Source organism: Podarcis filfolensis (genome assembly GCF_964270895.1).
Source record: "Podarcis filfolensis genome assembly, chromosome: 14".
Lineage (NCBI taxonomy): Eukaryota > Metazoa > Chordata > Lepidosauria > Squamata > Lacertidae > Podarcis > Podarcis filfolensis.
In genome coordinates this window covers 24,120,931-24,144,603 of record NC_139616.1, presented here as the reverse complement: position 1 = coordinate 24,144,603, position 23,673 = coordinate 24,120,931, and the positions used below count along the sequence as shown (strand labels likewise).

At 45.2% G+C, this 23,673-nt stretch overlaps 1 protein-coding gene across 1 annotated transcript; it reads left to right on the top strand.

Annotated features, from left to right (window-relative positions):
* Positions 1–637: 637 nt before the first annotated feature.
* Positions 638–23,396, top strand: CILP (cartilage intermediate layer protein). Its single transcript, XM_083586280.1, has 9 exons — positions 638–690; positions 4,413–4,589; positions 10,121–10,204; positions 12,477–12,746; positions 14,456–14,641; positions 16,866–17,180; positions 17,436–17,544; positions 19,220–19,377; positions 20,109–23,396. Exons 2-9 carry the CDS (start codon positions 4,526–4,528, stop codon positions 22,454–22,456), a joined length of 3,534 nt encoding a protein of 1,177 aa, XP_083442406.1. The 5' UTR covers positions 638–690; positions 4,413–4,525; the 3' UTR covers positions 22,457–23,396.
* Positions 23,397–23,673: the final 277 nt, after the last annotated feature.

Below are 23,673 nucleotides of genomic sequence, written 5' to 3'. Positions count from 1 at the left end.
ACTCTGAGCTGTGGACAATAATAGAATAGAATAAAAACAAACAAAGAAACAGAAAAGCTTTGCAGTTGAACAGAAAGATTTCTAATTTTTATAAAACATTTGACTGCAGCCTAAGTGCTAAATCTCTGCCACGAATGCAAAATGTGGTGCAGACTTTTGGGGTGAATCTTCCATCTGTGGGTGGGGGGAAATAACCTGAAAGAAGCAGGGTGTGCAAACCCAACTGTCTCATGTTGACTGTCTCATGCTGACATTTTGGGGTGCTCCATAAGACATGAGGACAGCACCATTGGGGCGATGGGCTGGGGGCCCCCAGCAAATACCCAAACATACCACCCTTTGGAGCTGGCCCCACTGATCCCAGTGGTTCAGAACTAGGACCTCAGAATAAGGTGATTTTACAAGTTATTCAACACATGTGTGTGTTCCAGGGCACTGCCACTTAGCCTGCTGGCCGTTACATTTTTTTCTGATCGTCCAGAAAAAGTTTGCATTTGCATCTCCTCCTTTAAAGGGATTTTAAAAGTCTCTGGTTTCCTTGCTGTCAGAGCAGGTTTTCCATCTGTGTGGCTCAATGCCACCCCCTAAGCTCTACACAAGGCTATATAAGAGACCCCAGCAGTTGGAAAACACTCAGAGCGGATGTATTTAGACAGGAGTCCAGAAGACGCAAAGAACTGGGAGCCTGGGGTAAGCTGCGACACTTATTTCTCTAAGCATCTCAAACTTCTTAGAGATTGACTAGGCAGAACAAAATCTGAGCTTCTCCATCATTAAGTCCATTTTTTAAAATGGTGTGAGGTTGACTTTATATGCTGTTATATGCAAAAGTCACCTACATACAACATGAAGAAATAGAGTCAGGGGTAGGAACCCGAAATTTTATTGCTGCTCGCTTGATTTAGACTGTGCTTTAATTTATCTTGATAAGTGGGAAGTTTCTTTAAGAATGGGTTATACATATCCTAAACAGATAAAATGTGTTGTTTTTAACCATGGAACCACTGTTGAATGCTTGGTTAAGTAGCAAGTTAGAAGCTTATAAGAGGCAGTTGTGTCAGAGAAGCAGAGGACAAATTGTTCTGCAGTGTGAAAACAGTGGATTTGCAAGGCAGGTTCATCACGTTGCAACGACTGGGAAAGTTGAAGGGACCACGCCAGCTAGGACAGAACCTCTGATTTAGGACAGATTGCCCCTAATTTATTCACACCATTAGGTCAGAGAATTCAGGACTTGGATAAATTCCGATTTTTCTCCAGCTATCACTCAACATTCAGAATTTGAAAAAGGAGGGGACCGTTAATTTTCAAAGATGTTCAATAAAGAGCCACCGCCGTGATCCAGGCAGCATGAAGAGCTTCTCATCTGGCAGAGAAATGGATGGATGTGCCTAAGTCTCTGATATGAAGTCCTTTTGCTTTGCTTGGAATGGATGATTCCCGCACACACACACACCCTGCAAAAAAAAAAAAAAAAAGTTCAGGCTTTATTTAATTGCATTGAAATGAAATGTATTGGCAAATGTGAACAAGAGTTTTGAAAAAGAAAGAAAGAAAGAAAGAAAGAAAGAAAGAAAGAAAGAAAGAAAGAAAGAAAGAAAGAAACCACTTGTCTAAACTCTGTTTTGTTTACATCTTGGACAGACCTTCTTTAGACTTCAGATGGATTCTCCCACAAATGTATTTACTTCAGAGGGATCTGAAGGAGATGTGTGGGAGGCAATTGCAATAGCATATTCTCCTCCATTTCATCTGTTTGCAACAAAACCAAACCGTGGGCCCTTCCAGGCTGTCCCTATTTTCGGGTGAGATTTAATCACATACCAGCAAATTCGGGTGGTTGCAGTTAAAGCTGATCCAGAGCTCTTGTGTAACGAAACCTGCTCTGCCCCCAATGTGATGGTGAAATGCACTGGAATGTATGGGATGACAATTGCTTGACACAAAGTCGTATAACCTACCCACAAACTTAGTGCAAACAAACCAAAATGAATGCTTAGGTTGTCTGGAAGTGTTACCAATTATATATGATGTTCTATTTCAAGATTTCTTTAAAAAACACAGGGTGACGCATGTAGGGATTTGGGGGAGAAATTCAAATTTATGCTTGTTTAAAGTCAAACCTATTTGATTCACTCTTTCCGAAACAATACGAGAATGGAAACACAGGCATCCTTTGAAATGTGCACTTCTCAGAAATTTGCAATGTTGTCCTCTAGCCAAGTAATACGTAGACTGAGGTAAAGTGTGCATATAACTGCGCTAGTGAAAATAACATACAACAATGCAGTATGTCAGAGAAAATTGCTTTGCAAAAACACTGGTGAATTTCATGAGGACTTTTTTTTTTAATTAATCACAAACTAAAGTGGAAATGTGCAGAACTGTACTTAAAATCAAGAAAATGAGAAACTGAGAAAAAGGTGAAGTTGATACACCCAGCCCTAATCACATGGCGATGCTGGAAAGTTAAGCTTATTTACAAGAGTTAAGAACATCAAGAAGTTTGCAATGTTCCATTTCCTTTGGGACAGTTTAATGGCTCAGGTCTTTTGTGACTTGCATTGTTGGTGAGGATGCTTTAACTCAGCTGTCTCCAACCCGGACTCCTCCAAATGTTTTGCCTTATAATGTTGGTTGGGGCACCAGGTCGGCAAACGATTTTTAAACGTTTCGCCGCTTTATATACTTTTGATTATATTGCACACTGCTCTGGGATTATTTTAATGAAGAGTGAGATAGAGATCTTTTAAACAGATAAATAAACAAATGGCAAGAAGCGTTTTCCAAAGTGCCCCTAAAACGTATTTCTAACTTTGGATTTGAATTTTTGAAAACCTGACCAAAGGTTGCATTTGAGCAAGGTTTTATTACAACCCTAATCTTAATGTGTTGCCTGCTGCAAGGATTCTACCAGGACGGTTTGCATTCTGCATAGGGATTCCCTGCAAATGCACACAACTCCTGACATGGCATTAGACACAGCATTAAAACTCCTTATAATGTCAGTTTTAAAATATCAAAGTTTCTAGACCTTGTGGGCATCATGATAGGCTTGAAGACATGAGGGCAGTGCCTAGTGAAACTCTCCACAGTGGAGTTTCAGTAGGAATCTCAATAGCTGGGGGTTAGGAATTCAGTTCCTGCTAGACTCCTTCCTTGCCTAGCTGCTTGGACAATCTCATATTCTATTTTGTTTGGGTCGAAGAGGATTCAGTACTTAGTAGCAGACATTTTACTTTAAAAAAAAAATCCCAACACCAACAGGACTAGAAACTTGTAAAATAATTTGTACATTCTCTCAGTGCAAATCAAAACATGTAGCATGTGTGTGTACACATTTGTGTCTGAGGGCCCTGGGGAAAGGGTTTACACTTCGGAAGATTTCACATCCACATCATTTCTGGCTACATTCCTATCTGATTTGCGAGCGAAACTGGCTATAACAAGGATTTTTATTTTCCTTAGCATATGTCTCAGAGGATGTTCCAATCTCAGGAGGGAGGATTGTGTTACAGGATGGATATGCCGTGGCCAAGCTCGGTTATTTCAGCATTCTTGAATCATTTTGGTTCTGGGGGCGTTTAATCCTTTTAAAAGGGGGCCTCCAATGAGATTGCAAGAAGCCATCATCTGCAGAACAGATTTAGGTGTGGAAGCTTAAGTGGATAGACAGATATGAATACTGTCTTTGCTACATGCTTCCCTCTTGTTATACTTGAGAAGTTATGCCAGGAGTTTCAGGGCGGGGGGGGGGGCAGAGAGGGGAAACATCCACTCGGTTTTCCAATAAGTTAGAGCAGGGAGAGCCAACTTCCTAAAAGTTCAGTCTGCTGCATTCTCCCTGGCCAAGATGCTCAGGGAACAGACCCTCTCTGGTGATGACATCACTGTCCCGAGAGAACAGCCTAAGAGGGCATGGGTGTTTTTATTCGGGTGCTCCATTAGAAGCCCTGGTTATTGAGCATTCATCCAGATTTGCTTACACAAAGCTTACATGGAGGTTAGACTTTGGTCTTTATTGAGCTTTCACTCTAATTTGTTTTTTTGGGGGGTGCGGTTATACGACGTGTGGCAATCACCCTCCGTTCATCCTTATTTGTGGGTGGAGTGTTTATACGTTTTCCCGTTAATCCTTCCATTCATCCCACGCTTTCCGGGGCGTTTACCCGTCACAGCTGTATCCAACTAAATTCTAATCAAAGTAGACCCACCGACATGAATTTACCCATATTAATCACATCTATTAACTTTGTCAGAATGTAAGAAGGGCCTGTTGGACTGGGCCAATGGCCCATCTAGTCCAGATTCCTGTTTTTGAAGTAGCCAAGTAGAACCCTGCAAAGTCTCAAGAGTCTCAAGGCACCCTTGGTCAGGCTCCTATTGATAGACATGTCCTCCTTCTTCCCCAGTTGTTCCATGCAGAAAGATTAAACGTCCACTGAAACCAGAGGGGCACCACCTGAATGCATCCAATCTGACTGGGACTCAGCTCCCCACGAGGAACCAGTTCTGTCCCTGGAGGATGGCTGCAACACAGCGATGCCTCCTGGCTTCCTTCATCCTTCTCGGAGTGGCAGGCATTTTCGGTGAGCATCAAAGATGAAATTAGTATTATTTTGTTTTGTTTTAGCTATCCAGGTCTAAGAAAGGTCTTCTTCATGCAGCTTTTGCATGCCCTGGAAAGACCATCAGAAAAAGCTCTGTTGGGTCAGACTAAAGGTCCACCGAGAATTGTGCTGGGCCAAAACTTGCTCTCTAATTTCCGGAAGGAACGATGCTTCTGTTTTTTTGCATCTCATTCGCAGGGCATTTGAGAATTCCTTTATAACTTTGGTGGCTGTGAAGTATAGAGCTTACCTTAATGTTTCCAGGTGACCAGGCTGACCTGCCCATGAGGCTCATGAGGCAGTCACCTCAGGCAGCTGGCTGGGGATGGCTGGAAGTTGTGGCAGATCCAGCCCCCAAGGAGCATGCCACTCTCTGCCTCCTTTGCTGCTACCCCACTTGCTCCTTCCTGTATCTGCCCCACCTCCTTCAACATGCCAGGGCTTCCCCTGGCCGTCTCCACTTGCCCAAGGCAGCAATGGAAGTGCGGCAGGGGGTGGAGGGAGGAAGCAGCGGCAGAGGTGCCATTTTATGTTTTGCCTCAAGTGGCAAAGTGGCCTGGCCCTGCAGGTGGCCAAGGATGGCATGTGTTTTTCTTCCCAGTAAACATTTCTCTCATACATCGCAGCCTCCCTGGCTGCCTCTGCTTCTTGATCTGAAAAAGCCCCAAGGGAGGAGTTGCCTCAGGGGGCAAACTGTTGCACAGGAGGCCAGGGAGACTTGTTTGCCAAGGCCAGAGATTGGTGTGCTTGCAGACCTTGCTTTTAAGGAAAGTCCTTCCTTGTACCTTAAAATAAAATTCTGCAGGGATTTCTTCAAAAGTGAAAAAGTAAATGTGTTACTTGAGAACAAAAAAAGGTGCCCAGCAGGGAGTAGGAATTCCCAGCCCAGGACGCCATGGGATTTTCAGGAAACACCTGGGAAGGCTGTGGAGTGCAGACCAATAAAAGGTACTCCTTGGCCACCTCAACATATATTTAAAGCCCCCTCCCAATGAATCCTGGGAAGTGTAGTTTGCCCCTCATTGATCTATATTTCCCAGTACCCTTAGCAAATTACAGTTCCTGGGGTTCTTTGAGGGGGCGGATTTAAATGCATTGTGTATGCACAGCCTAAATGTAAGGGGGGGTGTCCACTGTTAAATTATTTTCACATTCAATTTCTTTATACTTTATTAATTTACATACTTAATTACTTGTCACATTTATATGCCACCTAAGGAGCTCAAGCATACATGGTTCCCGTCGTCTCCATTTTTATCTCACAGCAACCCTGTGAGGTAGGTTAGGCTGAGAGATCATAGGAGCCAAGGTCCCTTCACCCACCCCATATAATATTTGTGTGCCGTGTCTTGCGATTGATTATTCAGGGCGGGGCTTACCTGCCCCCCCCTCAAAATGTTATTCAAGTTGACCTACCTGTGACTTACCCATGAGAACTTAAATCCCTCAACCCAAAAACTGATGTGGAGAGAACGGAACTCAAGACTGGGCGGGGGGGGGGGGAATGAGAATGTGAGAAACCCAAACAGACAGATTTGCTTGTCTTTTGCTTACACACACCTGCCTTCCCCTGGGGAATGGCTGTGGTGGGTGGGTTAGGAAAGCTGCCTCCACCCTCAGATCTACGACCTAAGGCAGTTGCCTCACTTTGCCTAACAGTAGGAACGGCCTGGATGGAGTTGTGCTGGGAATAGGAAGGGGTGATTGCTTCTCTGTGTGCTGAATTTCTGGCCTCCCCTGCCTGCCCCAACAACCTTGCTTGCCTTCCTCAGCGGAGGATGCATTCAAGTGGGGGCGGGAGGCGGGTTTGTCATGGTTTCAGCTCTGCAAGAGGCTCTGCTCGACAGCCTGCGCAGACAGCTGCCGCTTGGCACACTCGAGTGGAAACCAAATTTGACAGGGAGCAGACACAAAACCTTTTGTTTCCAATCCTCAAACCAGCTGCTCTCTTGCCCCACAGGCTGGGTCGGCTGCCATAAAATGAACCACTACACCATCGGCAGGCACCGCGAACATTTGTTCTTTTGAAAACGCATCTCGCACAGAGGCACTGCCCACCGCATAGCAATGAACCAGAGGTCCCAGCTACCCTGTATGTTGACAGCACTTTAAACCGCCGTGGCTTTCCCAAAAGAATCCTGGGTGTACAGGGTGCTGGCTGCTACAATTCCCAGAGTGGTTTTTAGCAATCCCCCTTGCCAGCGAACTCTGGGAATTGTGGCTCTGTGAGGGGAATAGGGGGTGTCTCTTAACAACTCCCAGCACCCTTAACAAACTACAGCTACCAGAACATTTTGGGACAAAAATTGCTTTCAACATACAATGCAGATGGGACTTCAGGTTCATTGCTATGCAAGGACAGTGTATTCATCTGGTGCCTTCATTGTATATCTTTAGGCGACAGGCAAAAAAGGTCCTGTTCAACCAGGCCTTTGGCTGATTAACATCAGCCTTTTAAATGTGTTCGTGGGAGGGGAGTATTATTTTGTTGTCTTTGTTTTAACTATTAATTGTGCTTTTACTTTGTACTTTTAATCTTGTGAACCACCCTAAGATCTTGTGATGAAGGACGGTATCTAAATCTAATAAATGATGATAATAATAATAATTGTGTGAGATGCATTTCACACTATTGTGTAACCCTCTGAGTAATCAAGAAAACCTATTGTGTAATCAAATCAGGATGAACACTCAGTAAATAGGTCATCTATGATATTATTTTCAAATCACATTTTTACCTCACATTTCCTCCAAGGAGCTCAAGCTGGTTCTCCTCCTCATCCATTTTATCCTCCCAAGAACCCTGTGAGGTAGGCTAGGCGAATAGAAGTGATAGTGGCTGGCCTAAGGTCACTCAGCAAGCTTTGTGGCTGATGGAGGGTTTGGACTCTGCTCTCACAAGTCCCATGACCCTAACCACTACACCACACTGCTCCGAAGTCCTTTCTTCAGTGCTGGCAATGGGATCACATCCTTCCTTGCAGTTAAGGGCAAGCAGTGCCAGGGACTTGGCCAACAAGCCATGCTCTACCTCCACAGGAAGGAATTAGAAGAGGAGTTTAGCTTCAGCCAAGTCTGTGCAGCGACAAGCAAGCCGAGCCTACAGAACCACAAAGGGAGGTTGTATCAGCCAGTCATTTCCTCTCTTAACTTTCTGGATTTTTCATTTTCATTCGAATCGTCATCTGGCTTCCTTTTAGAGTCTGGGAGTTGTTTCCCTTCCTCCCCTTAATGCCTAATGTCTTGTATAGCACAAAAAAAAATTGGGAAAAGGTCTGCAGCAGACTATACAATTTTGCTCTTGCACCACGTTGCCAAATGCTCACAAGCACCCCCTCGCCTCTCCTTTGCACGCACATCTATTGGGTGTGGGGGTGTGTGGGGGTATATGCAGAGAGCTCCACTTGGCAGCTGTTGTTACAGCTGTGAGGCTGCCCAGCACTGTGGCCAATAAGGCTTCTACCAACAGAGATGGCGGCAGAATTGGGGCAGGGGGTGGGGCAATCTTTCCACCCTGACACCTGCAGAGTGTCACCTTTGTAGGCCAGGCAGGGCCCAGAAGGGCCAGAAGAACACCACATATGTGAAGTCCTGGTGCCTGGGGGGGGGGCACATCCTGCCTCTGGGTGGAGGTCATGGGAGGACAGCACTTTGGGGTGGTCCTTTGAAGGATCTGGCTTGGCATCTCAGAGACTCTGCTGTGTGGAGGACAGGAAGAGGAGCAGCAGCTGGAATATATTATCAGTATAGCTATATTGAACATGTCATTTTAATATGTTAGATCATGCAGTGGTACCTTGGTTCTCAAACGTAATTTGTTCCGGAAGTCCATTCGACTCTTGAAACTGTTCGAAAACCAAGGCGCGGCTTCCAATTGACTGCAGGAGCTCCTTGCAGTCAATTGGAAGCCACATCGGATGTTCGGCTTCCGAAAAACGTTCGCAAACATTAACACTCACTTCCAGGTTTGTGGTGTTCGGGAGCCAATTTGCCCAGGAGCCAAGCTGTTCAACTACCAAGGTACCACTGTGCTTCCGCTATTTTGTGTCATAAGCCACATTTGGTTAGAACAGAATAGGAAAACGTTTAAATATTAAATTGAATCTAAATGGCTAGTTGAATCTAGAGCAGGGGTCAGCAACCTAAGGCCCATGGGCCGGAAGTGGCCCGCGGAGGTTGTTTGACCGGCCCACAAACCATCCCTGAACTGAGATGCCCACTTGCGCTCTGCGCTAAACCTATGCAGTGCAGCGCGGGGACTCACTTCCACATCGCCGAAAATTGTGTCTGCTCACGCGCAGATGCCGAAAATCACTCACACACACGCACAATCCGGGATCTCCGTGGGACTGATCTGGCCCAGGCAAGACAAACCTTGCTGTCCCCTCATCTAGAGGGTCAAATATTTCTCTCCATTTCCCCCATATCCTGTTGTTTCCCCTTCTGTTTAGAGAGTAACATGAGCAACAAAAATTGAGACCCAAGACAGTGAGCACTTTCAGGCAGGGATCCCCCACCCCCAAAAAAACCCCTTTCCATGTTCTCTATAAAGAAGCCTGTGCACTGATGCCATTATATTAAGGGAGTCATTTTCTGGCTCTTTTTGGCTCTAAATAAGGCTCTGTTTGAGGGAGGGCTGAGTCCCAGAACATATTTAGGATGCTTTGGAATATGTGAATCTATGGACAGGTACAAGGGGTCCTAAGTAGGGCTGGAAATAAATTTTATTCAGGTTGCATTTCAAGGGAAACCTGTATGAACTTTCTGAAACAATCCGTGAACCAAAATTTGCGCTTCTCCCAGTTTTGCAGTGTAATTCTCCAGCCCAGAATGTGTACAAATGTGTACATGCTAGGGCAGGGTGTGCACATAATGTATATATTATAGTGAGCAGAAAAATCATACTAAAATCGTAGCATTGTAGAGTTGGAAGGGACCCCGTGGATCATCTAGTCCAACCCCCTGCAATGCAGGAATATAAAGCTCTCCAATACGCGAATCAAACCTGCAATCTTGGCCTTATCAGTACTGCCCTCTAACCAACTAAGCTATCCAGGCTGAGCCTTAGGTGTTATACTAGGGAACATTGCTTTGCAAAAATGTGGATATAAGGAGAGATTGCACCTACAAATATGTACATTAGGAGAGACTGGTATTAAAATGCTGGTGAATTTTCATCAGGACATGAAACAAAACATTGCAAACTAATGTGGAAACGTAGAGACCTGAACTTAAGGCTGGAAAAAAATGAGAAACTTTGAGAAACCAAAATTTGAAAGGTTCACCCATTCCTACACTGAGTAACCACAGTGTCTCTACACATCAGGAATTGAAGCGGACATGCATATACAAAATTCCAGCATCACAAGGAGCATTGAGGACTCCCAGTATGTATTCTCTAGAAACTAATAGCTGGGTATAACAGAATTTATGCTACTGTTATCACTTCAATATGTTATTTTCTCCAGCTGGTTTGATTATGTTTTTCTCCTGGCTTTTCTCTCCCTGAGGCGAGCGAGTTCTAAAGCAATCAGTCAGCAGGATCAAGCCAGGACAGAAACTGTACAACCCTCTGATCAAACGCGGTCCAGACAGTAAGTCATTTCCCATCTCTAGTAGTTTTGTTTTAGGAAAGAGGGAGGATGTCTCGGACTTTGCCATTCCTTTAAAAAAAGAGAATGATTTAATTTACAACAGATCCAACCAGTTTGTCTCCACGACTTTCTTCAGTAATGGAAAACATACTAAGTAAGTCCACTGCTGAACAACTTTTGGCGAGCAGCAAAAGAGAATCGGCCTGGCTGCGTTTGCTGGACAGCGAAAGTCAAACATAGAACAGCAGCCCATTTCAAGGCCGGTCCTGCCAATAGGCAGAGAAGGCAGCCTCCTCAGGCAGAATATGTCAGACTGGTGTAAGGAGCGGTGGCAGCACCTGGTCCATTTATTCCTCATGAGAACAGAAAGGGAGCCTTTCTAGACCATGCCAAAAGCCCACCTTAGTCAAACATTCAGTAACTACAAAAGGGTTTGGTGGGGGGTGAGCATAGGTCAAAGGTTAGCCATGGTAATTGCTCTCATTTCCCAGCACCCAGAAAGTTGGAACTCCCTGTCTATTGACATCTGGCAGGTACCTTCACTGTGCTCTTTTGGATGCCTGCTAAAACATTTTTGATTAGGCAAGCCTTTCCAGATATGTGTACAGTAGAACCTCCTGTTACGTACCGTCCTCCTTATGAATGCTTCAGGTAACGAGCTCCGCTAACCTGGAAGTAGATGCCCCTAGTTGCAAACTTTGCCCCAGGATGCGAGCGGAAGTCGCGTGCCAGCGACAGCAGGCACCATTAGCGAAAGTGTGCCTCATGTTAAGAACGGTTTCGGTTTAAGAATGGACCTCCGGAACAAATTAAGTTCGTAACCGGAGGTACCACTGTAATGTTGATATGCTTTAATCTGGTTTTTAGCTTATCGTTAATGTTACTTATTTTTAGAGCAGTGTTTCCAAAACATGGCTCTCCAGCTGCTTTTGGACTACGGTTCCCATCATTCCTGACCACTGGTCTTGCTAGCCAGGGATAATGGGGATTGTAGTCCAAAAGCAGCTGGAGACCCAAGTTTGGGAAACACTGTTTTCAGAGGTTTCTAATTGTTGTTTTTAACTGTGCTTTACGGGTAATTTAGTTGTTTTATTCTTTTTTGTAAACTGCTGTGAGGTTCTGGGTTGTTGTTTTTTAAGTAATCAAATGCTATATACTGTATTTTTTGCTCTATAAGACTCACTTTTTCCCTCCTCAAAAGTAAGGGGAAATGTGTGTGCGTCTTATGGAGCAAATGCAGGCTGTGCAGCTATCCCAGAAGCCAGAACAGCAAGAGGGATCGCTGCCTTCGCTGCGCAGCGATCCCTCTTGCTGTTCTGGCTTCTAGGATTCAGAATATTTTTTTTCCTTGTTTTCCTCCTCCAAAAACTAGGTGCGTCTTGTGGTCTGGTGCATCTTATAGAGCGAAAAATACGTAAATAAAATAAAAATTGAGGATTGCGGGGCAGAGAGTGAAAGAGAGTGGCTTAGCAGCAGGGTCTATGGCACAAGCGAGGTTCAAACCAGGGACTTTCTGATCCATAGATCAGTCTCTTCGTCAGTATACAACACCACTTTCACTGTGTAATGTGATTCTGAATATGTCTAAGAGCAAGTGGAGGAACCGAGCAAGCTGGCTTACGAAGCCTGACCATCGGTCCATCTAGCTGAGTATTGTCTGCACTGACTAATAGTGGTTCTATGGGATTTCAGGCAGAGGACATTTCCAGCCCTATCTGGAGAGGTCAGAAATGGAACCTGGGACCTTCTGCATGTAAAGCAGATGCTCTAACACTGAGCCCTTCCCTGCAAACTTTCCAGTTTACATTGGATTAAGAAAATAGAAAATGAAAGCTGAGTAGACAGTTAACCAATCAAAGGGGTGAAGAGAAGGAGGGGACAAATTAAAATACACATACTAGCTAAAAACAGCTTTTTGGAGTTAGATGAGATCCTGCAAGGCTGTGTCATATGAAACCTCGTTTAAGAGACTATAGGTTCATCTGGCTCCACATTATCTACACTGACTGGCAGTGACCAGGGCCTCAGGCAGAAGACATTCCCAGGTGACATACCTGGAGATGCAAGGAACTCAGCCAAAGATGAGGAGCTTCTGCCTGCAAAGCAGGTGTCTCAGCACTTAGCTGTGGGCCTCCCATCAGTGTCTTTTCCAAATCATGTTTTCCATCTTGCTAAGCTAGGGGGTTTGTTAATTCTAAACAATAAAACTGATGAAAGATAAGAAGGTTTCCAGGTAAGTGAGAGGCACCCTGCATCCTTCTCTGTTATCCAGGCAATGTGAGATGGACCACTTGGTTTAACATTGACCACCCTGGAGGCAATGGGGATTACGAGCGCACAGATGCCATCCGCTTCTACTATCGGGACAGGTTGTGTCCCAGGCCCATCCGCGTCGAAGCCCGAACGACAGACTGGATCCCTGCCGCCAGCACAGGCCAGGTGGTTCACTCCAATGCTCAGGAGGGATTTTGGTGCCTGAACAAGGAGCAGCCTGCAGGGCAAACATGCTTGAATTATGCTGTGCGTTTCCTGTGCCCCAGAGGTAAGTGCTCACCAGATAAGAAGGGCTGGTCACTGGATCAGGCTAGACGTCCATGTAGTCCAACATCCTGTTCTCACAGTGACCAACCAGAGGCCCAGAGCAGGAACTGGCTGCAACATTATTCTCCCTGCTTGTGATTCCCAACAACTGGTATTCAACAGTAGAGGCAGAACATAGCCACCATTAGCCTTACCCTCCAGGAATTTGCCTAATCCTCTTTTAGGTTGGGGTGTGAATAGATGCTGAAAGGTAAAGGGACCCCTGACCATTAGGTCCAGTCGTGGCCAACTCTGGGGTTGCGGCACTCATCTTGCTTTATTGGCCGAGGGAGCCAGCATACAGCTTCCGGGTCATGTGGCCAGCATGTCGAAGCCGCTTCTGGCGAACCAGAGCAGTGCACGGAAACACCGTTTACCTTCCCGCCAGAGCAGTACCTATTTATCTACTTGCACTTTGACGTGCTTTCAAACTACTAGGTGGGCAGGAGCAGGGACCGAGCAACGGGCGCTCATCCCGTTCGAACCGCCTACCTTCTGATCGGCAAGTCCTAGGCTCTGTGGATTAACCCACAGCACCACCCACGTCCCTGAATAGACGCTAGTAGGGGCTATATTTATTAGATATTATCCTTCCTTCCTTCCTCACTTTTGTGAGTTCAGCAGAGTGTCATCCCTTTGCAACTTCATAAGGGAAGCAAAGATAGGCTAGTTTTAGACTTTTAGTTTAAGAAATCCAGGTTGCTTTAAGGCAGACTGGGTTCTCCTAGTATTTCCCCCTTAAAACAATAATTGCACAAACAGTCTTGTAAAAAGGTAAAAACATTTACTCACTCAGAATGCTTGTTGGAGAGTAACAGATACAGCAACTTTGCTCAGACTTTGTTCAGGCTTAAAATGGTAATTCTGTTAGAAATACATACTTTAGCTTAGCTTAAGATGGTGTCTGAACATTGGAGCTCAAACTCAGCAGATGTTCTCAAATTTCTGGCTTGGTGGAAAGTGACAAAAAAGATGATGTGCCCAAGCAGGTAGGAAAATATGTATAGCTCAGGGCACAGAGTTCTCTCTAGCAAACTTACAGGAAAACTCTGTGAGCTTCAGCTCCTATCGTGTGCCTGTCTAGCAAAACATGAATTGATGGTTTGACTGCACTTTAAATACCCCCATTTTAAAGCCACCCAAGTGGGTGGGCATCACTGGGAGATTTCCTAGTGAGAGTCTTTGTGTTATGTACTGAAGTTCTCACCCTGGGCCAGCAGGGGGATACTGTAGATAGTTCAGGTCCACATATGCAAATAAGGGATCGAAAGTGACGTTCAGTGATTGGATAGTTACAGAAAATGGTTACTGTTGCGTTCTAGTGGAGCCTATATAAGCAGGCTGGCTGAACCCTTCAGTTCAGTTCTGTTCTGGCCTGTGAATAAACAAGAGCTGTTTGAAGAATCGCTGTGTCGTCTGATATATTCACCCATAACTTAACACTTTGCACAGCAGGTTTTGTCCAAATAAGACTAAGGAGAAAGCAGTCTTCCTTGGGAAGATTTATGGCCAAGATATGCTCGAGAAGATGAGGTAGAGAAGGCTGCTTCTATTATTCACCAAAAGCACTCTTTTTAAAAAAGTAAATCACTGTAAGAGAAAGGCCCCAATTGTTTTATTTTGGACGCATGAGGCCAGACCTCAGTAACACAGCGACAATCTTGTTGCCAGACTCCTTACCTCAAGATTCCAAAATGCTATGGTCTTCGTGGTCAACTTGGAGCGAATGTTCTGGAAAATGTGAACAGGATGGTGTCCAGACTCGGACCAGGACCTGCCTCGCGGAAAGCCTTCAGGAGCCACACTGCAAAGAAGTGAGCGAGGAAGGGCGACGCTGTCCTGGACCTCCTTGCTCAGGTGCCCCCATAAAATTCTAAGATTGTGTTATGGGTGAACTGTACTTGCATATTCCCCCCCCCAATACCTCAAACTTTCACCCCCACAATGGCTTGTCTAGCATCTTGCTTGATGAAGAGAACTCAAAAGCTTGTCACAATTTTGTGAGAGTTTGGTTGGTCCCTAACCAACAAGAGGTGTTGTGGTCTGGGGTTGAAGACCCATTGCTGTTTCTGCAACTGGGTCCCAGAAGGGTCCCTCCCACCAGCATACTGGGGTCAACCAATCGGCACGAAAGGGGAGCTTCTTGGCTAGTGAGATGAAGTCTTCCCACCCTTTCTGCTGATTGGAGCCAATCAGAGTGAAAGGAGGTGAGTCAGCCACTGAGGATTGGCTCCAAGGGTCACTCTGGAGAAAGACAGTGGGAAGATCACCGAGGAGCCATTGTCCTGTATGTTCCAAAGCTAAGCATTTATGAACACTGAAAACACAAGGTGCTTCCGTTTCAAGGGAATGGTATGCAAATTCTGTTATATACAGTGGAGCTTCAAGGAAACATAAATAAGTCAGGCAGAAAGAATACAGTGGTACTTCGGGTTACAGATGCTTCAGGTTACCGATGCTTCAGGTTACAGACTCCACTAACCCAGAAGTAGTACCTCGGGTTAAGAACTTTGCTTCAGGATGAGAACAGAAATCATGCAGCACAGCGGCAGCAGGAGGCCCCATTAGCTAAAGTGGTGTCTCAGGTTAAGAACAGTTTCAGGTTAAGAATGAACCTCCGGAACGAATTAAGTTCTTAACCCGAGGTACCACTGTATATTGGAGGACTCCAAATCATTTGCACATGTAAAATAAATATTGCTGAAATGCAACCAATGGAGATCTACATTGATTGTTGTAATGCAACAAATATTATTGTTGTAGAATTATAGCCATATTGTATGTTCTCAGAATTTTGTATAGTCCTAGAAGGGGGCATGGCTGTGAGAAGGTGTGGCAGTGTTTGCCATGGTAGGACCCTGCACATCTGAATTTGCCACTATACTACTGCTAACAAATGCTTTGACTAACTGTGGATTTTGGAAGAAAGGCTGGTGGCGACTGTGGTCCTTTCAGCTCCGTATAGGGATGGGAGAGAAATTTAATTCAGTTCATGTTTAAAGGGGAATCTATCAAATTCTCAAACAATATGAGAACCAAAATACAACTACCCAAAATTCACACTTGTCTGAATTTTACAGTGTGGTTCTCCAGTGACTGTTTACTAATAATAATAATAATAATAATAATAATAATTTTGTTATTATTGTTGTTGTTATTAAATTTATATCCCACCCATCTGGCTGGGCTTCCCCAGCCACTCTGGGTGATTTACAACATATATAAAAATACAACAAAACACCAAACATTAAAAAACAAAATATCCTATACAAGCAACCAACAAACCAATAGAAACCAATATAACAATAATAACAGTTTACAGTTATACCCAAATTAAAATAACCACAACCTCAACTAAACATTTAACCAACACCAGTCTGACAAAAACAAAAGAGGAACCAAAATTAGAACCGTTTATAACATTTTAGCCAGTTGCCCCAACCCTAGAGTTGTTCCAGCATTGTCCCTCCGGCCTCCCAGGAGCCTCTTTTAGCTGTTCAAGGTGAGTTTGGGCTCCGCCCCCTAGGCCAGGTGGAAATGGGCCCTGTAGCAGGAAGCAGTCTTCCTTCCAGCACTCATGGCATCAAATGCAAATATTAGCGGAAAGTGTGTGTAAAAATGAACACATTAGTAAAACACATTTTTACAATCCTTGCAAAAATGTGTACATTAGTCAGAGAACTGCATGTAAAAATGTGTTTGTTAGGATAATTCTTTTCTTCCTTCTTTTGGGGTTGTATCCAACACCAGTGATACTTAGAGTAGACTTACTGAAATTAATGGACACACCTAACTTAGATGCATAAATTTAAGTAGGTCTATAACTTCATTGGATACAACCCTTAATTGTGCGTTTCAGAGAAGACCATGTACACACCATACATTTAAAGCACATGCGGTCCCCCAAAGAATCTTGGGAGCTGTAGTTCACCCCTCACAGAGCTGCAATGCCAAGTTGCCTTAACAAACTACAGTTCCCAGCATTCTTTGGGGAGTACTGTGTTCTGTGTGCAAGCTGTGTATGTAGTCAAATAAAAAATGATGTGATGTGTCATAACCGGCTGTTTTCTCCATCCCGCAGTTTGCAACATGACCTGCTCCATGGGCCATGTGAATGCTGAATGTGACACCTGCATGTGCGAGGAACACCTGCTTCGTGGCAAAGTCTCCTTGCAAGGTGGTGGCCCTGCAGTTGGTGCGGCCATCTCCTTGCAAACCAAGCCGACAAAACTATTGACAGTGACTGACAGCAATGGAGAGTTTCAGGTTCCTGGTGTGTGCCTTGATGGCAAAACCGCCTTGCAGATCAAAAAGCCCAATTACAAAACAGCTTTGGTCATCGTCCCCGAGAGTTCCGGACGTTCCTCATCAGTCCACATCCACTTGGAAAGAGCAGGTAAACAAAGTCTGTTAACAAGCAACTTCGGTGCAAACTGCTCAAAGGAATGGGAGCCACACTCTTTTACCTGCCACACACCTGAGCTCACATATGACATCGAGGGTGGAGCAGGTGGCTGTAGTTTGGGAGGAAATGGCCTTGTGGGTTTAATTAGGCTGGCAGGCCTGAGGTTCTCCAGGTCTGGATCAAACACAGGAAATCGTAAATCGAGCTACGTAAGCCAACTCAGTGAGGAATATTTTCTGCCCCCAGAAAAACCGTACATGGTGACGCATCCTGAAAGCAAAGCCAGGAGAGAGGGACAAAGTGTTTCTTTCTGTTGTCAGGCTGTTGGAGACCCAGTACCTGACCGATACTTTTGGTAAGTCCTTAAAGTTCACACAGGCAAAGTGTGTTCCTTAATAGGTTATAAAAACTGCATAAAGCTATAATTAAGTCATTATACTAATGCCACAGTTTTTATTTCATTAAGCTCCCACTGACATTAGTTTTGTTCTAAAGCAGCAAATGCAGCCACATGAAGCAGCACCATGGAATTGAATGTTGTGAAGCCCCAATAGGGTTTTGGGGCTGTTAAAGGAACACAAAGCAGCCTGCAAAAGGAGGGATGTTTTCTGTCCCAAAATCAACATTAGCTGCTACCCGCCCTAGTGCTTCTGACGTGTGTAGTTATAAGGGTAATTGCACATGTGGAAAATTGCAGATGGGAAAGCTTTTGGAGGGGGGAAATTGTGAGCCCAGAACATATGGAGCCTCCTAATAGCACTGGAATAAACAATTCTTTAAATAGGGTGGTGTTCAACCAAGATCTAATCAGAGTAGACCACTAAAATTAAGGTATCTAACTCAATTCCGTTCATTTCAATGGGTTTAGTCTGAGTAAAGCCTAGCTGAATACCAACCACAATATTTATTGACAATGACAATTTTTAATCCCGCTCTTTAGCAAAAGAGAGAGAGAGAGAGAGAGAGAGAGAGAGAGAGAGAGAGAGAGAGAGAGAGAGAGACTTGCAGAGTGGCTTGCAATTCAGTTGAAAGGCTTACAAAAAAAACAAAAACACAGCGCAAAAGGAAAATGGATTGGGAGGGAGGAAGAGATAGGCAAACTCATTTACAAGTTGAAAGGTTACAAATTGTTCTGATGTCCAGCTGGGATGAAAAAGTTCAGGGAGAGGAGGCAACAGAAGTTGCTGTGCAGATGGAGCAGTCCTGCTTCCTTCTCTTCCTGTATCTGCTGCTGCCTGATGGAATGACTGCTGCCAGGTGACAACTGATGGAGGGAGGAGTCTGGGTGATAACCCATCACCTGTTTGTTTGTCCCAAACACTTGGTTCTTAGAGGTATACTGCTAATTTCTTCACATTATTTATCTACTATGTATTTTGGAACATTGTTTTGTTTGTTCGCTATTCACTGGGACACTGCTTAAGACACCCTAACCAAATGTTGCACAATGGTTCCTCAGATCAGGAAGCAGCTTTTTAGGTTTGGATGCAATTGGACGCCATTTTGAATCACAATGGCAGCCTGAACCTTTCAAAACTGCACTGATCTTTTTGGTTTCTTAGAATTCCTGAGCAACGCCGAGTACGAGGCTGCTATTGATTCGATAAACTTTTATCACAGATCTCCCATTAGCTTTCCATTGCCAGGGTGGGGAAAGGGAAATCATCAAGACAGCAGACCTGGAAAATCCACAAAAGCAAAGAGAGGTAGAAAAATGTTATGTACTGAAGTTCTCACCCTTGGCCAGCAGGGGGATACTGTAGATAGTTCAGGTCCACATATGCAAATAAGGGATCGAAAGTGACGTTCAGTGATAGGATAGTTACAGAAAATGGTTACTGTTGCGTTCTAGTGGAGCCTATATAAGCAGGCTGGCTGAACCCTTCAGTTCAGTTCTGTTCTGGCCTGTGAATAAACAAGAGCTGTTTGAAGAATCGCTGTGTCGTCTGATATGTTCACCCACAACTTAACAAAAAAATATATCTCTTTGATTCTAAGCTTTGAGTCTTCCCTTTCTGAAAATACTACAGGTTCCACAACGACACCTTGCTAGACCCTTCGCTCTATAAATACAAAAGCAACCTGGTGATAAAGAACTTGAAAATGGACCAAGCTGGAGAGTATTCTTGCAAGACCAGCAATGATGAGGGATCTGTGAAGTCCAGAGCGGCCACACTTTCCCTAACAGGTGAGAAACCATTTTTGGAGGGGTAGGGAGGCGGAAGTGGTGGTGGACTTCAAGTCTTCCCTATTCCTTACTTATAGTGTATGGAAGCAAGTGGGGCAGTTCCAGTGCACACCCACACCACAGAGTGGAAGTAGGACTGGACCACTTGGAGGGTCATCCCCCCCAATTAAGCAGTACAGTTGCACCTTGGTTCTCAAATTTAATCCGTTCCGGGAGTCCGTTCGACTCTCGAAACGGTTTGAAAACCAAGGCGCAGCTTCCAATTGGCTGCAGGAGCTTCGGATGTTTGACTACCATGGTACCACTGTATATACATTTTATGAGATAAATAAATTCAGGCAACGGAAATTGCCTTCATGAGGCAAGCAAGGATGGGTGGATTTCTATAGTTTGTGTTGATTTCACATATGTTAATTCAGAAGTCTGTTCAATTCCCCCTTTCACACATTGTTGCCATTTTTAAAAAAATCTATACAACGCTATTTTATCTTAGTGTATGCATTTCCAAATGCATATCCTAAACAAGACTTTCCCCCATTGCTAGCTACTTTCCAGAGTTCTTCACTCAATGGAAACCCATGTCATTAGTACCCTGTGTTATTTGGCCCTTAGTTACATAGGTTCAGAACTCTCACTTTTTGGCCTGAACAACATTCCTGCATAAGGGAAGTCCCTGAACTCTCACAGAAATGGCTGCACAATAAACTAACATATGAAATCTATTTCAACAGCAAAGAATGAAGCTCCTTGCAACCCAAGGCCCGAGAGCTATCTCATCCGGCTGCCACATGACTGCTTCCAAAACTCAACAGGCTCCTTCTACTATGACGTTGGCAGATGCCCATCCAGTGCCTGCTTTGGGATGTTGGATAACGGCCTCCGCTGCAAAGACGTTGCCGCTTACTGCTGTGGGGTCTCCAGAATGGAGACACAAGAATTAACCTGTTCCGGGTACACACTTCCCATCAAAGTGAATGTGAGGTGCGGCTGTCAGAAGTGCGTTGAAGCCAAGGTGACGGTGCGTGGAAGAGCCGTGGCTTCTGACACGCAAGAGCCCATGAGGTTTGGCCATATATACATGGGGAATAACAGGGTGAGCATGACCGGCTATAAGGGAACCTTCTCCATTCAAGTGCCACCCAACACAGAGAGGCTGGTCCTCACGTTCGTCGATCGCCTTCAGAAGTTTGTGAACACAACCAAGGTGCTGCCTTTCAACAAAAACGGTGGAACCGTCTTCCACGAGATCAAGATGTTAAGGAAGAATCCGCCTGTCACGCTGGAGTCGACAGAGACCAGCGTGATACCTCTGGGAGTTATGGAGGGGGACGACCCGATAGCCGAACTGGAAATTCCCCCCAATACGTTCTATAGACAGAACGGAGAACTCTATGCTGGGAAGGTGAAAGCCAGTGTGACCTTCCTGGACCCAAGGAATGTCTCCAGCGCAACCATAGCACAAAGCGACTTGAACTTTGTAGACGACGAAGGCGACATGCTTCCTCTGCGGACGTATGGCATGTTTTCCATGGATTTCACGGATGAAACCTCCGCCGAAACCCTCAACGCAGGGAAAGTGAAAGTCCACCTAGACTCCGCTCAGGTGAGGATGCCAGAACATCTGAAGGGAATGAAGCTCTGGTCTCTGAACCCCCAGACAGGCTTATGGGAAGAAGAAGGAGACTTCCAGCTTGACCAGAGAAGGCGCAGCAAGCGAGAAGAACGGACATTTCTGGTAGGCAACATGGAGATAAGGGAAAGGAGGCTTTTCAACCTTGACGTCCCAGAGAGCAGGCGGTGCTATATCAAGGTGCGCACTTACAGAAGCGAAAGGTACATGCCCAGTGAACAAGTTACGGGGGTGGTGGTTTCCGTTATCAACATGGAGCCCACACCAGGCTACTCAACCAATCCTAGAGCATGGGGCCGCTTTGACAGTGCTGTCACTGGCTCCAATGGCGTTTGTGTGCCCGCTTTCTGCGATGACCAAAACCCAGATGCCTACAGCGCATACGTCATGGCGAGCCTCGGAGAGGAGGAGCTTGAAGCTGTCCCCTCATCTCCAAGGCTTAGTCCTACTGCTGTTGGAGTCCCGCAGCCGTATCTCAATAAGCTGAAGTACCGGCGGACGGACCACGTGGATCGTAACGTGAAGAAGACCGCTTTCAGCATCAGCGTGGCGAAGCCCACTCCAAACGCTGCTGAAGAGAGCAACGGCCCCATATACCCTTACGAGAAACTTCGAGAATGTGAAATGGCTCCACATAGCGCCGCTCACTTTAGGTTTTACAGGGTAGAAGGAGACAGGTATGACTACAACACAGTTCCTTTCAACGAGGACGACCCCATGAACTGGACAGAAGACTACTTGGCCTGGTGGCCTAAACCGATGGAATTTAGGGCTTGCTATGTCAAGGTGAGGATCAACGGGCCCCTGGAGGTGAATGTGAGGTCTCGCAACATGGGGGGCACGCACCCACGTACAGTTGGCCAGCTGTATGGCATCAGAGATGTCCGTAGCATCCGTGACCAAGAGCGACCCAACATTTCAGCAGCGTGCCTGGAATTCAAGTGCAGCGGCATGTTGTATGACCAGGAACGTGTTGATCGGACACTGGTGAAAATCATCCCACAAGGGAACTGCTACCGGGAGAGTGTCAGCAGCACACTTCATGAGTATCTGGTGAACCACCTTCCCGTTGCGGTGAACAACGACTCCAGTCAGTACACCATGTTGGCGCCTCTTGACCCTCTTGGTCACAACTATGGGATCTACACAGTAACAGACCAGGATCCCAGGACAGCCAAGGAGATAGCTCTGGGAAGGTGCTTCGACGGAACATCTGACGGTTCCTCAAGAATTATGAAGACCAACGTGGGCATAGCGCTCACCTTCAACTGTCAAGAGAGAGACGCGCAACAGCAAAGCTTGTTCCAATCCCTGCGCAATGTGCCGAACAGGTACCCGGTGAGCCCTCTTAGAGGGAGGGTAGGGGTGAGAAGATCAAGTGAAAGCCGTGCTGGTCAGATTAGGGGGAAAGGCACCCCCTTTGTCAGAGTTCCTCAAAGAACCCAATAAGATCTTATAATCCAACGCGATCCAACAGCTCCATGGGGCTCAGAGGGTCTTTGCCAGCGCGCACACACGTAAATTCTGGGGACAGCATCACATGGACGATAGTATTTTTTTAAACACTGATTTATGTGGGGAAGCCTCTACCCATATGAAGTTCCTTGAGTCCTTCGACACCTTTTACTAACATTCAGATCTCATCCTAGGAATGCAGTGAAATACTTAACAAGATAAATAGCAAGCACTTGATTAGTACATCTGATAAAACCAGACTGGATGCCCCTGGCTTAAGCAGTAGCACCTCTCAGTGAAGTACTGTCTGAAGAGACCTCCGGGTATAGGACGGTATATAAATTCAACAAATAAATAATAAAAAAAGAAGAGAGTGTATGCAGGACAGACCAAGATGCACCAACAAGAAGGCCCTTCTCTCACTGATGTGCTCCAATCCCCCCACCACTTCCTTCCACCTGGATTAAATTTTGCATACCTCTTAAAAAGGGAATGAATATTTGCAGGTAAGCTAGCCTCAGCCCATATGCTTCAGCCCAAATTCTGCATCACCGGCAAATCCTTTCTTTGAAATTTTAGAACTTACTGCATTTAATCAATATCAGTACTGAAGATTCCCTTTTTGAGGAAGGTTGCATTTTAAGAGTCTCTGACCAAATGCAGCTGAAGAGTTAACACCTAATCTATGTAATTATGATCTTGTTTTTCAGAAGAATGTTTAAAACTGTAAAAAAATGTTCTCTGCAAGGGTGGAAGAAGCTATATCGAATATTTAAAAAAAATGTACATAAATTCTTTTTCTGATAAGTGGCTTTGGCAGCCCCATTAACAAATGATAAATAAAAAGGAAACTATTCCTTCATATTGAATCTACAGTATCTGTAAGACTCTGTAAATGTGAACAATGATATTTATTTCTGTATTTGCTCTGCAACTGTGTGTGTGTTTTCATTCCTACCATACTGCTCTTGCGAACTTCTTCCCTTGTTTGCAGAACACAGAAATGCCAATTACGTAAATGTATTCACTACATTTTCACCCCACACGTCCTCCAAGGAAATCAAAGCAGCACGTATGGGCTCTTCTGTGACCCGACCCCCCCCCCCCCGCCAGTACTTACAACAATCCTATGAGGGAGGCCAAGAGACAGCAAATGGCTCAAGGTCACCCAGTGAGCTCTGTAGCTTAGTGATTTCAGCCTAGAATTTCCC